Source organism: Phocoena sinus, chromosome 1 (genome assembly GCF_008692025.1).
Source record: "Phocoena sinus isolate mPhoSin1 chromosome 1, mPhoSin1.pri, whole genome shotgun sequence".
Classification (NCBI taxonomy): Eukaryota; Metazoa; Chordata; class Mammalia; order Artiodactyla; family Phocoenidae; genus Phocoena; species Phocoena sinus.
In genome coordinates, this window is record NC_045763.1 from 117,831,944 (window position 1) to 117,850,016 (window position 18,073).

Genomic DNA, 18,073 nt, shown 5'->3' on the forward strand with positions numbered 1-18,073 from the left:
ATAATACAAAAGTTTGTTGAACATCTACTCCTTAAAGCATGATGTAAGGAAATGGGGGTACAATGGTGAGTAAAAATAGACGTAGTTCCTGCTCTCTGGAACTTAACAGTTAAATGAAGAGAACTGGTTTGATTGGATAAGTGCAAATGGTATTAAGTGTTATGGTACTTTGAGAGAGAATAAGAAGGGGACTTGATTTGTTCTGGGAATCCAGGAATACTTTCGGGTAAAAGCTGAAGGATGAATGCTTTTAAAATCTAACATGGAAAAAAATGAAATGTTTATTTTTTTCTCTTCTCCTCTATTACCTTATGAAGATAAATTGATTTAACACATAGTTTGTAAAATGAAAGGCAATATAACTATAGGGTGTTTTTTCTCCTTTTCCTTCTATTCTTTCATCACTTTGTTATTCTCACTGAGCTATATAGTGTGAAATAGTATATTAAGCCAGCATGTATGATATTCAAATGGTTAATAACCAATAAGTACAGGCCTTGACCAATCAAGTAGGGCTTCAGCCATAAACAGTAACAGGGCCATTCTGATGAGTACTGGTTGCATGTAAGCCCCGAAGAGCAGAACAAAAGTTTCCCATGTAAGTGAGTTCAGGCTGACCCTAAAGTTTATCCAGGCTTGGCATAAAGAGGGCAAGAGTAGGGCTTCCCTTGTGGTACAGTGGTTAGGAATCTGCCTGCCAATGCAGGGGACACAGGTCTGAACCCTGGTCCGGGAAGATCCCACATGCCATGGAGCAACTAAGCCCGTGTGCCACAACTACTGAGCCCATGTGCCACAACTACAGAAGCCCGCATTCCTAGATCCCGTGTTCCACAACAAACAGAAGCCACCACAATGAGAAGCCTGCGCACCACAACGAAGTATAGCTCCCGCTCGCCACAACTAGAGAAAGCACATGTGCAGCAATGAAGACCCAACACAGCCAAAAATAAAAATAAATTAATTAAAAACAGAAAAGAGGTCAAGAATAAAGGTCATTGAGAATACAAGTTATTTTGAAGTGTTAGAAAAGCAAAGATATTTCTTAACCTGATGGTGCTGTCTCACTATGGCCACCCCTGCTCTCCAACACAGTAACTCCTTAATGAGCCAGGGACTTCTAATATAAACCTCTTTCTTTTCAGAACATCCAAGATTTTCCCTTAGGAGGAATATCCCAGGCAAGGAGTGGTGACTTAGTTGGGGTGGACTAAGTACAGAATGAGACGTAACAGGGCCCTGAGGGAAAGAGCGACACAAACATTTATTAAGTGCTAATTGTCAGATGCTGTGTTACGAACTCAGGGATGAATAGAACATGGTGGCAGCCCTGAGGAGCTCACAGCCCAGAGAATAAGACACATGAGCATTCAAGTAAACAATAATACAATATGATGAGTACTAAATGGTAAAAGCAAAAGGAACAAACCACTAGGGGAACAGGAGAGACTAAGCTTGCCTTCAGTGACAGGAGTCAGAGTTTATTAAAATCCATTCCTTGAACATTAATTCTCCCCAGAAAAACTCTTCCTCTGGGCTGATAAGCTCAGGTAGAAGGGCACTTAGAGTTTCCCAGCCTGAATTCTTGGATGTGCCAGATATGAACATGTGACCTGTGCAGTCGTACAGAGCCTTGAGCTCAGAAGGACCTGAACTTGATTTAATGCTGCCATGTCACTTTGAACTTCTTAATATTATTTGAACAAGGGACCCCATATTTTCATGTTCTACTGGGTTCCACAAATTATATGGCTGGTCCTGGTGCCAGGCCTCCCACGTCTCATAAGGCTTTTTTTTTTAGTCAGATCCTTGTGCCTAATTTCCATTCTGCTCTTTGGATTCAGGTTCAGTGTGAGAAGATGGAAAGGGTGTGGGTTCCATAGACTCATAATTCTCTTATCAAACCCCAGGAAGTGGTGGGAAGTTTGCTAAGGCTGAGGCCTTCTTAATAGGAACACAATTGTGTGGTCACAAAATGATTGGTGTGTGGTGTTGTTTTTGAAGTATGTCTTGTCTTCTGCAGCAAGTCATTCAGGAAGCGATGTTGGGGCATCAAAGGATAAGGCAGTAGGGGTGGCAGATACGTTAAGCTAGCGGAAGCCCTGTTGCTATTTTGTGCTGTGGTGTTGGGGATGAGATTCCTGGGCTTGCTGAGAAAAGGTGTAGGGCTTGCACAAACGTAATATGCACCTTTGGACATTCCATCTGAGGTCTGAGGCAGCTGCAAAACCATAGCATGCAGCGGAAAGATAAGGAGGCATGAAGACATAGGTGCTAGTACTTCTACTTATGAGCTGGGCAAACTTAATAAAGCCAGAAGACTTTTCTGAGTCTCAGTATTTTCATCCACAGAATGGAAATAATAACTATAAAAATTGCCTATCTAATTAGTGATCAGAAAATCATACGAGTAGAAACTCTGGTAACCATCAAGCCGAAATAAATGTTAGTAATGATTCTCATTCTCATCCTCACCTTAACAATTAGGACATGCTCTTTAGGGCTTCCCTAGTCCCTCTCTCTGATGGCCTTCATGACACCAGGGCCATACTGAAGAATGTATGAAGAGCCATTATTAAGGGCTAATTCAAGTAAAGCACAGAGGGATAGAGTTTTCAGTACCACTCCACTTGGTGGCCTTTATTCTTCTCTTAAAGACTTCAGTCTTTTAAAAAAAGAATCTCCATATCAACCAACCCTAATATTTATTTTTCTAGGTGCTGAGGGGACTCAAACATTATATTAGTGTTGGAGGAGACCTTAAGAAAACTCAATTTCAGAGAGAATTTGTGGCACAAAAATGTCTTAAGGACTTACTATGAAATGCACTATGCAAGTCTATGACCAAGACAAGTTCCTTGTCTTTTTTAGAAATTTCATATATGCTTAGGGAAATGAGACACACACACAGACACACATAAATCTCCTTTACAATATGAAGTGGTAAATGATAAATTTAAGCAAATGGTAGAGACAATAATTGCAGTAGGATTTCAAAGAAGGGAGAGATCACTTTGATCTGCAGTTGTTAGAGAAAACTTCTTGGAGGAAATAGAATTTGAGGAAGACCTTGAAGAGTGAATAGAATTTTATTGGATAGAAAGGGAAAGGATTGGTGTCTCGGGTCTTCAGGTTCTGAATAAAAGTTTAAAAGCAGGAGAATGTGTGATATAGGTTGAATAAGTATAGATTTGCATAACAGAGTAGAGAGCAATAAGGCTGGAGATATAAATTGTTTAGATTTGGGACAGCCCTGAGTTTGAAGTCTACACCACAGGCAGAGAGGAGCTATTAAAGTTTTTGAGAATAAAAATTAAATGATGCTTTAAGGTCATAGTAATATGGTAATAACATGTAGGAAGAATAAGAGGAAAGAGAAGCTGGGCTTAAGAAACCATTTCATAGGCTATTGTAGCCATCTGGGCATGAATCGGGGGATGATGATGAGAGTGGAAAGGAAGGGCTGAATTTGAGAGAGAGCACAAATAAAGGCAAGGAATAAGGAGACATGTCACAGAATTCAACAATATATTTTGAATGTCTACTTCATGTCAGTGGAAAACTAATAGCTGCTGGAAATTGATTAAGTTTATGCTTGAAAGAAGTCAAAAGGAGAAGACAAGTTTAGTGTCAGAAATATTGAATGTGAGATGATGGTGGACCATCTAAATAAGGAGTTGGAAGGATGGAAGGTAAGAAAAATTAATGGATTCAAAGTTTTATTTGGGGGACTGTGACAGAATCTGCTAGTTGTTTTCCAATATTTGTTTTCATCTCCATTCTTTGTAACACATATATATGGAATCTAAAAGAAAAAGAAGAAAAAAAGGTCATGAAGAACCTAGGCGCAGGACGGGAATAAAGACGCAGACCTACTAGAGAATGGACTTGAGGACATGGGGAGGGGGAAGGGTAAGCTGGGACAAAGTGAGAGAGTGGCATGGACATATATACACTATCAAATGTAAAACCGATAGCTAGTGGGAAGCAGCCGCATAGCACAGAGAGATCAGCTCGGTGCTTTGTGACCACCTAGAGGGGTGGGATGGGGGGGGAGGGAGAGAGATGCAAGAGGGAAGAGATATGGTGTTATATGTATATGTATAGCTGATTCAATTTGTTATAAAGCAGAAACTAACACACCATTGTAAAACAATTATACTCCAATAAAGATGTTAAAAAAAAAAAAAAAAGACTACATTGCCCAGCCTTCTGCTAGCTCAGTTTGGTCATGTGACTAAGTTCAGGTCCATAGGATGAAACTGAAAGTATTGTATCAACTTGTATATCTTTAAGAAGAGGATGCTTTGTTTTCTTCATCTCTTCCTTGTCTCTTGCAGGCTGAAATGCCATGACAACTGGATCTTGGACATTTTGGATCAAGAAGAGGAAGCCAAGTACTGAGAATTGTGGCACAGGAAGACTGAAAAAGTGTGGATTCCTGATGACCTTGTAAACTATTCTACCAACAGAACTGCCAACTCCAGACATTTTACATGAGCAAGAAATAAACTTTTTTCTTCTTTAAGGAATTCTTTTTTTTTTTTTTTGAGTCTCTGTCATTTGCCATCAAACTGAAATTCAAGTGGTTTAGGAATCATCTATGGAGAGAAGATGATTGAAGAAGAGGGTCACTCAGGAAGAGTTGGCTGAAGTCCAAGGCTGAGCCTTGTGAACAGTGCTCACAGTTCTAAAAGAGGCACTGTCAAAAGAAACTGAATAGACCAAGTGGTAGGAGTGGCAAGAAAGGAACCAATAGTGGACAATATCATGAAATCCAGGAGGACAAAAAATCTCAAGAAGGGGGCTGTAACTGATGTCTAATGATTCAGAGTCTTCAAGTAAGATAAAGACTGAAAATGATCCCTAGATTTGTCCATTAGGAGGTTATTGATGGTGCTTGAGAATGTAGTGCAAGTTAAGATGATTCAAATGGAGCCCAGAGTACAGAGGATTGAGGATAGAATATGTGGTAAAGAAGTGGAAAAGCTTAATAGTGAAAGAAATGTTATAAGGTAGAATAATAGCTAGAGGGTCAAGCAAAACTACTATTTGATTTTGTTTTAAAATAGAAGGTATTGGTGGGGGAAGGGTGGTAAGGAGGGAGAGAAGATAGAGATTTCCCTGATCATGTCTGCTCTAGGTTACGTGCTCTTACTCATGGAGTTTGGTGTTTCTCTCTAATAGTTCTTGCCACACTGGCTGGTAGTCATGAATCCATGTGTCTGTTTCTGGACACTGTGAATCACTTGAATCCAGGGACCTTGCCTTCAAATCCCAAGCACCTAGCACAGTGCAGGATACACTGGTCACTAATGCTTGTGTGGAACAAAAGATGGAATGGAAATGGTGGGCAGAGAAAGGTATAGGTTTTCAATCAGAGGAGGGTAATGCCTTCATCTGAAGTGGAAGAAAAAAAGGAAAGGATGAGTGAAAGCATACGGGTATTTTAAGGTCCTGTTGGGAGTAGTGATAGAAGAAAGGCGGCTTTGTGAAGTGGAGGAAACATAGGTTTGAGCCAGATGGACCTGTGTTCAAGTTCAATCCCTGATATTTACTGAGGCCCTTATATTACTTAACTACAATATAGGATATAATAATGCCTGCCTCATGGAATTGCTGTGAGGGCAAACAGAAGGTGCCTAATACATAGTGGACATTTTGGAGTAGAGAAGATAAAATAGTAGACAGTCATGGTTGATGGCCTTCATCTCTTCAGTAATGTAGGAGATAAGAAGAGGCAAGAGTGGGACTAGTTAGGAAGTATAAAGGTTAGGGACACATGTTTTGAATCTAGGTATATTTGAACCTACATATGTTATCTTGAGAAAATTATTGAAATTCTCTGATCCTCATGTTCCTCACCTTTAAAATGTGGATAATTATTCAATGAAATTATAAAGATAGAGCACTTAGCACAATGCCTAGCACATAAAAATGGTAGTTGCTATTATTATTTTGATGAATGTAAAAATTTTGAGGAAATGCTGCTCTAGGGAACACCTCAGGGAGTTAACAAGAGATTGATTAAGTGGATGAAGGTACTGCTGAGCAGTCTTGGGAGCCTAACGAAGAAGAGATGACCCACATTTATAACATCTCTGACTGTGTGTGATATCCTGACTCCCATAGCCAGACCACAGCAGGGGTGGGTAGGAGAAAGGCACTACTTCTAGGGGAGAGGCAAAGGCAAGAAAAGCCTGGAACCCTGGGATGTGGGCTTGGATGGGAAAATATGTTCGCTGTGACCCCTAGGTAGCTATGGTGAAGAGGGGACCAGAGGGGCAGGATGACACCAGCTTAGACAGAGAGCACCGTGGGCAGGCTATTCCCTGGAGCTGGATTTCCCCTCCTGGAAGGGAAGCTGGGCACATTTTCCAGTCTAATATATCTTTTGTGTATTAGGTGATAACTCCTGTTCCCCTGGATGAACCCATGTGAATGGGTGGACTTCACAAATGTACATTTCATGATAAAGTAGCTGCCAAAAATCACTGACTCACTAATTGGAAGAAGGCAATAGAGAATATGAGAATAAGAAATGTGTTTGGGAAAAATAAAGAATCAGAAACTTCATCTGTGTTAGAAATATTGATGGGGCAGGAGAACATTAACTGAGTAGAGGGAAATTCTTCATAGCTGAGCAAGGGAAACTTACTAAGAAGTGTTGGGTGGAATCTAAAGAGATTTTGAAATATCAAATATTGATGACAACAAAGAAGGTGTTTAGACTTAAACCTCATAGTTCTCCTTAGAGTCTATTAAAAACAAAGACAGTGTACATTTGGGGTTTTGAGGGGCTCCCTAGTCTCTTTTCATGTACTTTGCCACCATCTACTAGATCCTGTCTGGTCTGCCCCTGCTCTCCTGCCTCATCTCCTACCCTTCTCTCCCCTACTCACTCCAACCACACTGACTTCCTCATTCTTCAAACCAGCTGCTGTTGCCTTAGAGACTTGGTACTTGCTGTCCTCCTTTTCTACACTGTTTCTAGCACTCCCTTACTGTGAAACTCTGCTCCAATGTCATCTCATCAGAGAGAGCTTTCTTAAACACCGTGTTTAAGTAGCAGTCTCCTTCCCATCACTCCCTATGACCTTGCCTTACTTTATTTTTCCTCATAGCAGTTTTGACTACTAAAGCATTGTATGTGCGTATTTACTTGTTGTCTTCCCCACTTTGCACCCCCATGAGAATATAATTGCCATGCAGTCCTTGTCTTTTTTGGTCACTAGTATTTCCCTAACAATTAATGGATGATTATTAAATATTTGTTGAAAGACTAAATACTTTTTAAGCTACTGACCCAGTTGCCCTTTTTCTAGCAATAAAAAGCAAGGTAGAAAACTCAGAGCAAGAAAGAGTGAGGGCAAGAGATAACTCTACTGGTCTCTGGGTCTTGGTGTGGAAGGTTCATGGTGTAAACTGATTAATAAGAAGGAGCAGTTGGCTAACTGTAACTACTTTCCATTCCAATATTCTCATGTTGTTAACAACAACAAAAAAATTGCATAGGTCCAGAGGCTGGGGCTTCATAGCATGGTTAGTAAAAGTGTCCTGAAATAGGGATCAAGAAACATGTTCTAGTCAAGGCTCTGTTGCCAACCAGCTAAATGACCATGACTAAGTCACTTACCTGCCAAACCTCAGGATTCTAGTTGGTAAATGAAATAAAATTCCTCTACCACTTTGAGGAATTCTGAAGATTAAATGACACTAGGCAGCTCTACCCAGCACCAGCCCCTCCCGTCAGGAAACTTACACATTCCTCTTAGATAGCCTCATCCACCAGATGTCAGATAGCAGAAGCAAGAAGAACTACAATCCTGCAGCCTGTGGAACAAGAACAACATTCACAGAAAGATAGACAAGATGAAAAGGCAGAGGGCTATGTACCAGATGAAGGAACAAGATAAAACCCCAGAAAAACAACTAAATGAAGTAGAGATAGGCAACCTTCTAGAAAAAGAATTCAGAATAATGATAGTGAAGATGATCCAGGACCTCGGAAAAAGAATGGAGGAAAAGATCGAGAAGATGCAAGAAATATTTAACAGAGACCTAGAAGAATTAAAGAACAATCAAACAGAGATGAACAATACAATAACTGAAATGAAAACTACACTAGAAGGAATCAATAGCAGAATAACTGAGTCAGAAGAATGGATAAGTGACCTGGAAGACAGAATGGTGCAATTCACTGCTGCAGAACAGAATAAAGAAAAACGAATGAAAAGAAATGAAGACAGCCTAAGAGACTGCTGGGACAATATTAAATGCACAAACATTCAAATTATAGGGGTCCCAGAAGGAGAAGAGAGAGAGAAAGGACAAGAGAAAATATTTGAAGAGATTAGAGTCAAAAACTTCCCTAACATGGGAAAGGAAATAGCACCCAAGTCCAGGAAGCGTAGCGAGTCCCATACAGGATAAACCTGAGGAGAAACACGCCAAGACACATAGTAATCAAATTGGCAAAAAAGACAAAGAAAAATTATTGAAAGCAGCAAGGGAAAAATGATAAATAACATACAAGGGAACTCCCATAAGGTAAACAGCTGATTTCTCAGCAGAAACTCTACAAGGCAGAAGGGAGTGGCATGATATACTTAAAGTGATGAAAAGGAAGAACCTACAACAAAGATTACTCTACCCAGCAAGGATCTCATTCAGATTCGATGGAGAAATCAAAAGCTTTACAGAGAAGCAAAAGCTAAGAGGATTCAGCACCACCAAACCAGCTCTACAACAAATGCTAAAGGAACTTCTCTAAGTGGGAACCACAAGACAAGAAAAGGACCTACAAAAACAAATGCAAAAGAATTAAGAAAATGGTTATAGGAACATACCTATTGATAATTACCCTAAATGTGAATGGATTAAATGCTCCATCCAAAAGACACAGGCTTGCTGAATGGAAACAAAAACAAGACCCATATATATGCTGTCTACAAGAGACCCACTTCAGACCTAGGGACACATACAGACTGAAATTGAGGGGATGGAAAAAGATATTCCATGCAAATGGAAATCAAAAGAAACCTGGAGTAGCAATAGTCCTATCAGAAAAAATAGACTTTAAAATAAAGAATGCTACAAGAGACAAGGAAGGACACTACATAATGATCAAGGGATCAATCCAAGAAGAAGATATAACAATTATAAATATATATGCACCCAACATAGGAGCACCTCAATACACAAGGCAACTGCTAACAGCTGTAAAAGAGGAAATCGACAGTAACACAATAATAGTGGGGGACTTTAACACCTCACTTGCACCAATGGGCAGATCATCCAAAATGAAAATAAATAAGGAAACAGAAGTTTTAAATGACACAATAAACCAGATAGATTTAATTGATATTTATAAGACATTCCATCCCAAAACAACAGATTACACTTTCTTCTCAAGTGCGCATGGAACATTCTCCAGGATAGATCACATCTCGGGTGGCAAATCAAGCCTCAGTAAATTTAAGAAAATTGAAATCATATCTAGCATCGTTGCTGACCACAAGAGAAATTAGAACTCTTGCATTCCTATACATTAATGATGAAAATTCTGAAAGAGAAATTACAGAAACACTCCCATCTACCATTGTAATGAAAAAAATAAAATACCTAGGAATAAATCTACCTAGGGAGACAAAAGACCTGTATGCAGAAAACTATAAGATACTGATGAAAGAAATTAAAGGTGATACCAACAGATGGAGAGATATACCATGTTCTTGGATTGGAAGAATCAATATTGTGAAAATGACTCTACTACCCAACGCAATCTACAGATTCAATGCAATCCCTATCAAATTACCAATGGCATTTTTTACAGAACTAGAACAAAAAATCTTAAAATTTGTATGGAGACACAAAAGACCCCGAATAGCCAAAGCAGTCTTGAGGGAGAAAAACGGAACAGGGGTAATCAGACTCCCTGACTTCAGACTTTACTACAAAGCTACAATAATCAAGACAATATGGTACTGGCACAAAAACAGAAATATAGATCAATGGAACAAGATAGAAAGCCCAGAGATAAACCCACACACCTATGGTCAACTAATCTATTGCAAAGGAGGCAAGAATAAACAATGGAGAAAAGAGAGTCTCTTCAATAAGTGGTGCTGGGAAAACTGGACAGCTACATGGAAAAGAATGAAATTAGAACACTCCCTAACACCATACACAAAAATAAATTCAAAATGGATTAGAGACCTAAATGTAAGACAGGACACTATAAAACTCTTAGAGAAAAACATACGAAGAACATTATTTGACATAAATCACAGCAAGATACTTTTGACCCTCCTTCTAGAGAAATGGAAATAAAAACAAAAATAAACAAATGGGACCTAATGAAACTTCAAAGCTTTTGCACAGCAAAGGAAACCATAAACAAGACAAAAAGACAGCCCTCAGAATGGGAAAAATATTTGCAAAAGAATTAATGGACAAAGGATTAATCTCCAAAATATATAAACAGCCCATGCAGCTCAATATTAAAGAAACAAACAACCCAATCCAAAAATGGGCAGAAGACCTAAATAGACATTTCTCCAAAGAAGACATACAGATGGCCAAGAAGCACATGAAAAGCTGCTCAACATCACTAATTATTAGAGAAATGCAAATCAAAACTACAATGAAGTATCACCTCACACCAGTTAGAATGGGCATCATCAGAAAATCTACAAACAACAAGTGCTGGAGAGGGTGTGGAGAAAAGGGAACCCTCTTGTACTGCTGGTGGGAATGTAAATTGATACAGCCACTATGGAGAACAATATGGAGGTTCCTTAAAAAACTAAAAATAGAATTACCATATGACCCAGCAATCCCACTACTGGGCATATACCCAGAGAAAACCAGAATTCAAAAAGACACATGCACCCCAATGTTCATTGCAGCACTATTTACAATAGCCAGGTCATGGAAGCAACCTAAATGTCCATCGATGGATGAATGGATAAAGAAGTCGTGGTACGTATATACAATGGAATATTACTCAGCCATAAAAAGGAACGAAATTGAGTCATTTGTTGAGATGTGCATGGATCTAGAGAGTGTCATACAGAGTGAAGTAAGTCAGAAAGAGAAAAACAAATATCGTATATTAACACACGTATGTGGAACCTAGAAAAATGGTGCAGATGAACCAGTTTGCAGGGCAGAAGTTGAGACACAGATGTAGAGAACAAACGTATGGACACCAAGAGTGGTAAGCCGTGGGGGTTTGGGGATGGTGATGTGCTGAATTGGGCTATTGGGATTGACATGTATACACTGATGTGTATAAAATTGATGACTAATAAGAAGCTGCTGTATAAAAATATAAAATAAAATTCAAAAATTCCAAAAACAAATGACACTAGAGTACTCTCAGATGTATATATCAACAGAGAAGAATCTAGAACCCCCAAAGGGAGTCTTGCCATGTAGAGCACCCTCCTTCTGCCCCTGTGTCAAGCACCATGACTTAGTGATGAAGATCCAGACTGCCTGAGCTTGAATCCTGCTTCTGCCCTTGTTCTAGCCATGAGACTTTGGGAAATTTAACCACCTCTCTGTGTCTCAGTTTTATCAGCTTCTAAATGAAGCCAGTAGACTAATAGTGGCACTTACTTCATAGAAGCATTATGAGAGTTAAACAAGTTAATATTTGTAAGCCTTTTGGAAAAGTACCTTGCATATACTAGGCACCATATGTGTTTGTTATGTAAAATGAAAGCATTATTACAGAGATTAAGATAATATTCCCAGACAACTTTTATGTGTTCCAAAAGAAGAGCTGCAGTATTGGGGAGATATTAGAGAAGGCCAACATGAAGCTATTCATGGGAGTGGAAATAAGGAAGGGTAGACTCTTGCTTAATAGTGACCCAAACCCCCTCACTTCTTTAGGATTCTTCAAGTCAGTATTTCTTGTCCTTTTTTTGACTCCAGCTAACCTTCCCCTCCTCTCCTCCCATTCACTGCCTGCCTGAATATTCCAGGCCTGGAAGGGTGACCAGACGTAGCACCACCCAATGGCACCCAGAAGAGAGGTGGTTGTAACCAGTTATTCTGGGTGAAGTGAAGTAGCAGACAAAGAGGAAACAAAGTGTTAGCAGCCAGAAGTTTTGTGTTATTTTCCATGAGCATGGAAAGTCCTTGGTTATGAGGTTTTTTAAAAAAGGAACCTACCACCCCCATACAATAGTATGCTATTTTCTGCTGGATTTTTTTTTTTTTACTTTATATTATCTTTATTGAGATTTGGGTTGACTTGATTCCACTTCTGCAAAACACACACACCCACACACACACACACACACACACACACACAGATTCTCAAAACAGAGATGGGGTCCTGACCACCCATTATTTTATCACTACTCAGCACGGCAAGCATATAATCAAAAATCGAGTATAACAAAGGAAATGTGGGTACATACCTCTACTAACATCAGCTCCCCAATTGATTGTTCACACCTCTTTCTTTTCCAACTTCCACGTAGATGAGTTTAGATACCCCCAAACTTACAGATTCATCCTTCTCTTAGGTTCAAGAGAAGAAAGGTTTGATTTAGAAAATACTTGAGTAACCCAAGTGGCCTAGCACTGACTTTTGGGCTCCTGTTGTGAAGGCAATCTGGCTGCTTTGTGGGTCACCATATTGATCTCTAGGGCTGCTTTGTGGATTGGGTTGGTGTGGTGGGTCACTACCCCCTCTACTGGAGTCCTGTGTTGTCACAAGTATGCAGCTTCGAGCCTCTACTTGGAGATTGGATTTTTAAGCTAATGTCCTGATACCTAGTTTTCCCCATACTTAATATATTTTTTCTTGTCTATAGCTGGGCTTTTGCTCTTTTTTTTTTGAACAATAGCCAATATTTATCGAGCACTTACTATGTGCCAGACATTTGTGCTAAGCTCTGTATCATGGAATCTTTACAATGATTTGCTTTATTTATTTATATTTTCAATATTTTTATTGATTATACTCCATTTAAAATTATTAGAAAATAATAGCTATATTCCCCTGTGCTATACAATACACCCTTTTGCTTGTCTGTTCTATACATAGTAGTTTGTTTTTCTTTTTTAACAACTTTATTGGAGTATAATTGCTTTACAATGGTGTGTTAGTTTGGGCTTTTGCTTTTAAGCCCTTTCTGAGTGTCTATGGTAGTAGTCTGCTCAAATCGCTTTCTAGAACAGAGGCTTGGTCTTTATCTTGAAGGCCCCTCTTCATTAGGACTTTGGACTAGTGGCAAATTGACTCTTGCCAGGACCCTTCTCCAGGCATGAAATCCTCTCCCTAACCCCCAGGATGATGGTTGGGGCCTACTTATCCAGGAACAGATATCCAGAGGGGCCCGCTCACTTCTCTTGTACTTTTAAGTATCACCTGCTGGAACACACCATGATGTGCTCTACATTCAACAAGACATCAAGACCTTGTTGATACTGGACCCTTGTTTGTTTTGAAGAAGAAAACTCAAGTCAACACATAACCATGTTCATGTGAATGATACCTGAACCATGTCTGGATATGGTCATTTCCTTGGATATTCTGCCTTGCTGGCCTGCCTAAACTTCTGTTATTGGCAAAGGTCTGGCCTCTAACCCCCATCCTCCTCTGTAGGTAGATGGAGAGATAGGCCCAGCTTCTGCTGAATAATGCTTTCTTGTTGGGAATAAATCACCATTCATGATAAATCCCAAAGTGGGATAACCATCAATCTCAGGGACAATTCCACTTCAGCATCAAAGTGGGTGAAGGCAGCACTGCTCAGTGGTTAAGCCTAAAGACACTGGAGTTCAAATCATACTTCCCCCACTTTTTGGCTAAATGACTTCTGATTTTCTGTGTTAATGTCTTCATATGTAAACTGGGATATTAATAGTATCCATCTCATAAGGTGTTGTGAGGATTAGACAAAATAACAAACGTACGCTACTTAGAGTAATGCCAGACATGTAGTGATTGCTTCATAAATGGTTAATTATTACTATTATTGACAGGTGAGAGGATAAGGGAGCAAGTGGAGGGGCTGAAGAAAGAGAAGTGAGAAAGGTGAGGAGAAAAGGAAGAATTAAAGGAGTGTGAGAAAGAACACATAGAGGGGCATGAAGCAAAAGTGGTGGATTCTTGTTTTCTACCCCAAAGGGTAGGTAGCTAGTAGAATACTTGGAGGGACAGTCAGAGTCACAGTGTTCACAGGTCATGATGAGGAAGTTGAGATTATAGAGCATAAGACTGTGAGTCTTGGTTCTTAGAGAAAACTTTTCCAACATGGAATGGTCATGAGCTTTGCACACTCAGATTCCTCTTATTTCAGTGATTTCAAGGGAAAATGTGATTTCCAACCCCCTTTTCCCACTGCATTTCAGCTGCTTCCGCTGCTCTGAATTCGAGGGAAGTAAGTAAAGTCAGTGTTGATGTCTAAGCCCAGTGCTAAATATAAGGGACCATCTTTGCCAGGAATAGCAGCAGGAGGGATTTCGGGTATATTTTTGACTCAGGAAATGTTGGTGGAATAAATTTTAAAAGGTAAACAGATCTATTCAGCAAAGGCAAATTGTACCTGAAAGTACTTTTAGTTTTACTGCTATAAAAACAAGTCCCCATCCCTCATTTATGGATCCCTGACAAAATGAATATTTCATCCCTGGTTTTCTCTTATGGAACCCCAAAATCCCACACCTAAGCTCAAATTCCCACCATCTTTCCATCTGCTCATGTTCCTTGGATCATCCTAAACAGAGGAGTCTCACCCAGGATCTCAGTGCAAGAAAGCCCTGGCTCCTCCTAAAACCACGTGAAAAGCAAGTGTGAAAAACAGAAGCATTAGCTAATATTTGTTAAGCACCTACTATATTCAGATACTGTGCCAAGTGTTGTACATGGATTATCATTTTGGCTCTCAAAACAATCCTATTGTACTAATAGTTCTCCCATTTTGAAATCTAAATAACATTTTTGGGGCCCAGGATGGGCTGTCCCCAAATATGCCACAATGGCATATTGATTATTATTATTACTTTTTGGCCGTGCCACTTGCAGGGATCTCAGTTCCCCTACCAGGGATTGAACCCGGGCCATGGCAGTGAAAGCCCAGAATTGTAACCATTAGGCCACCAGGTAACTCCCAATGTTGATTATTTTGAATTGAAGTTCCTTAAGAAGCAGCCAATGCAAGAGGGAAACTCTGACTCTTCTCTGTCCCCCTGAAAGCAGAAAATAAATCTCCCATATGAAAGGTGCACTCCCTATATCTGGAGGTACAAGGACATCCTTATCACCAGAGACAGGGAATTTGGGGCAAGGAGCTTGTATAAACAAACCTTGTTACTTTAATTTACTACTTCAAGCCCAAACTCTGTTTACATTCTTCACTGATTGAGCACCCAAAGCCTAAGTTTCTTTGTCCTGTTGATTCTTCACAAGTTTATTTTTTCTTTGTCTAAAAAGTATAAAAGCTGTTTGTTTTGGCCACTTGTTAGGTCTAATTTCTATGAGACTTCTGTGTGCACAAATTAAAATTTGTCTCTTTTCTCCTATAATTTGTCTTGTGTCAATTTTATTATTAGTCCAGCCACAAGAACTCAAGAGGGGGAAGAGGGGAAATAGTCCTCTTCCTGACAACAGGTGGAGTTTATATAACTTTCCCAAAGTCCTAAAACTAATGGATGAATGATTCACTGCTAGCTGATTTGACAACTTCGATTTCAGTTTCAGTAGATGAGGCAAGTGTATCTTAGAGCTGCCTTTCATCGTAGCATGTTTTGCCCTTTGAAGAGTATCAAGGACGTGGAAACTGAATGAGTGAAGAGGTCAGAAAAGTGTGCAGCAGAAAGAACTATAGCCCTGGGGTTAACAGAACAAATGTCCATTTCCAGCTCTACCAATTTCAAGTTGTGAAATTTCAGGTGAATTTTTTAACTTGAATCTTAGATTACACTTTTTTGCATAATGGAATTAATAATATCTATCTTGCTTATTTAAATGATTTTAGTATGTATCACATAAGAATGTGGGCATAAAAATTGTAAAATGCTTTCCAAGTTAAGTGATATCAAGTACCACCCTGTCCAACCCTTCTTTGGAAGATTGGGGACATCCTTAGATTTACACTTAGGTTCTATTCAACTTTTTTCCCCGTCTACTTGCATTTTCTACTTGTATGTCCAGATGACTAATATAGGCTCTAAAAACTTGACCTGCCCAGTGGATACAATATCTATGAAGCTCACATTAAATGAGCCACAGTTTTAAATGGTTAAGGGAACCAGAGAGACCAAAGTGCATGGATTCTACCTTTTCAAGAAATCCTAACCCACTAGATTCTCTGTGTTCTAACTCATGCCAGGAATTTGCTAATGCATTTCCAAAGCTGGTAAGAGACACTATAAGTAGATTTAGAAATGCCAAATATAGTCAGTTTTTACATAAATAAGGCAATTGTTAGGATTCAATGAGATAATATATGCAATGACAAAGCACTCCCAGAACTATGTTGATGTTACATAGTTTTCTTTGTACTAACAACAACCAATATTCATTTAACCTTTATAATTTACTGTTAAGCCATAAGTAAGAAAAACAGAATTTTCAGTTCAACTTCTCTGTTTCTCTTTTGAGAACTAACTTATTTGTAGAACAGGGATGATAATCTCTTCTCCATTTATTTTAGGGTTTTTGGAGGACAGAAGCAGAGCAATAGCTCTGAATTTACTTTGAAAATAAAGGGGGCTTATAGCAATGAAATTGTTACAATGATAATTATAGTCATGCATCTCTCTAATCTGCTGGAGAAATGAAATAATTGAGAAGGGTCTGTCTCTGTTAAAGTCTATATAACACATTCTAACACCAAAAAAAATTGCTTTTAAGTTTTTCAAGGTTTTGGATTATCTGTTCCTCTGTTGATTTTCTGGGCAGGTCTACCATATGCTGACTCTTCTGAGCAGAAGTGTTTGTCTCAGACCTTTAGAGACTGAATACAAATAAAATTCGGAAATATAAACTCTAAAGCTGAAAAACAGTTAGGTTTGGATTTTAGGTCTCTCCCCAGTCAGTTGGATTCCTTTTGAGACCCAGGGTGTTTCTGTTAAAGCAGATCAAAAGGGCATTTCAATGTCTTCCTTAAGGGAAATTTCTAAAACAACAGAAAATTAGGAGGGGATCATGAAGGGTCAGAACTCACAGGTTTGTAGACAAAGGAGCAAGATCCATAGGTGGTGAAGAGCCATCTTCTTCCAGAGTATAAACTTCTGTGCAAAAGTATGGCTCTCTTCCAGCGGAGAATCCGTTTCACTTCTGTTTTCATGCTGCTTTTTATAGAAGGCATTGAAGAAAGGAAGTGAGTTAGCTTATGAAGGACATGCTAGTTTTTTTTTTTTCTATTGTATAATTAGTTATTTTTTCCACAAATATTTATTGAATGCCTACTATGTGTCAGACACTCTTCTGGGCACTGGCAATATAAAGAACAACAAAGCAATTGATCACCCTCCTTTCATGGAGCTCATATTCTTGTTGGGGAGATCAATATTAACAGGCAATATAGTGTGATAAGTGTTGCTGAAGAGAAAATAATGGGAACTGAGAGGGCAGCGGGGAGTTCTAACCCAGACTAGGACAGTGTGGGGAAGGCTTCCTGAAGGAACTGACAACCAAGCTGAGTCAGGTCTGAAGAGTAAGTTAACATTATTAGGAGAAAGGTGGTAGGGATTATGAATAGGAAGAACGTGTTAACACTATAGGAGCTTAATAAGTGGTAGCAGTTAATATTACATAATTATAGTTGCATGTAATAATAATTATTTATAATTCTATTATACAGTTTTATAATTGTATATAACTGTAAAATTATTTATACTGTATAATAATTATATTATATGTAATAGTAATATAATGTATATTATCAGATAATATATAAATTATATTATACATTGTAATGTATATATGTATATACATAAATAATATATATAATGTATAATTTGTATAATTATGTTATGATTGAGCTAGATGTAACACAGGACTGTTCTCTAGTATACTTCTAGGATACTCCTCTAGTTATGC

General features: G+C 38.9%; 1 protein-coding gene across 3 annotated transcripts in view; it reads right to left on the bottom strand.

The window, feature by feature from the left end:
- Positions 1-17,322, bottom strand: part of CD84 (CD84 molecule) — a 37,971-nt gene extending 20,649 nt beyond the window's left edge. For 2 of the 3 annotated variants that reach the window (XM_032608921.1, XM_032608913.1), the window contains exon 1: positions 17,196-17,322. In XM_032608921.1, the coding sequence (XP_032464812.1) occupies positions 17,196-17,241 (46 nt within the window). In that variant the 5' untranslated portion in view covers positions 17,242-17,322. Of the gene's footprint in view, positions 1-12,437; positions 12,622-17,195 lie in introns of those variants that run through there. The other variant, XM_032608927.1, reaches the window with a different exon arrangement.
- Positions 17,323-18,073: the final 751 nt, after the last annotated feature.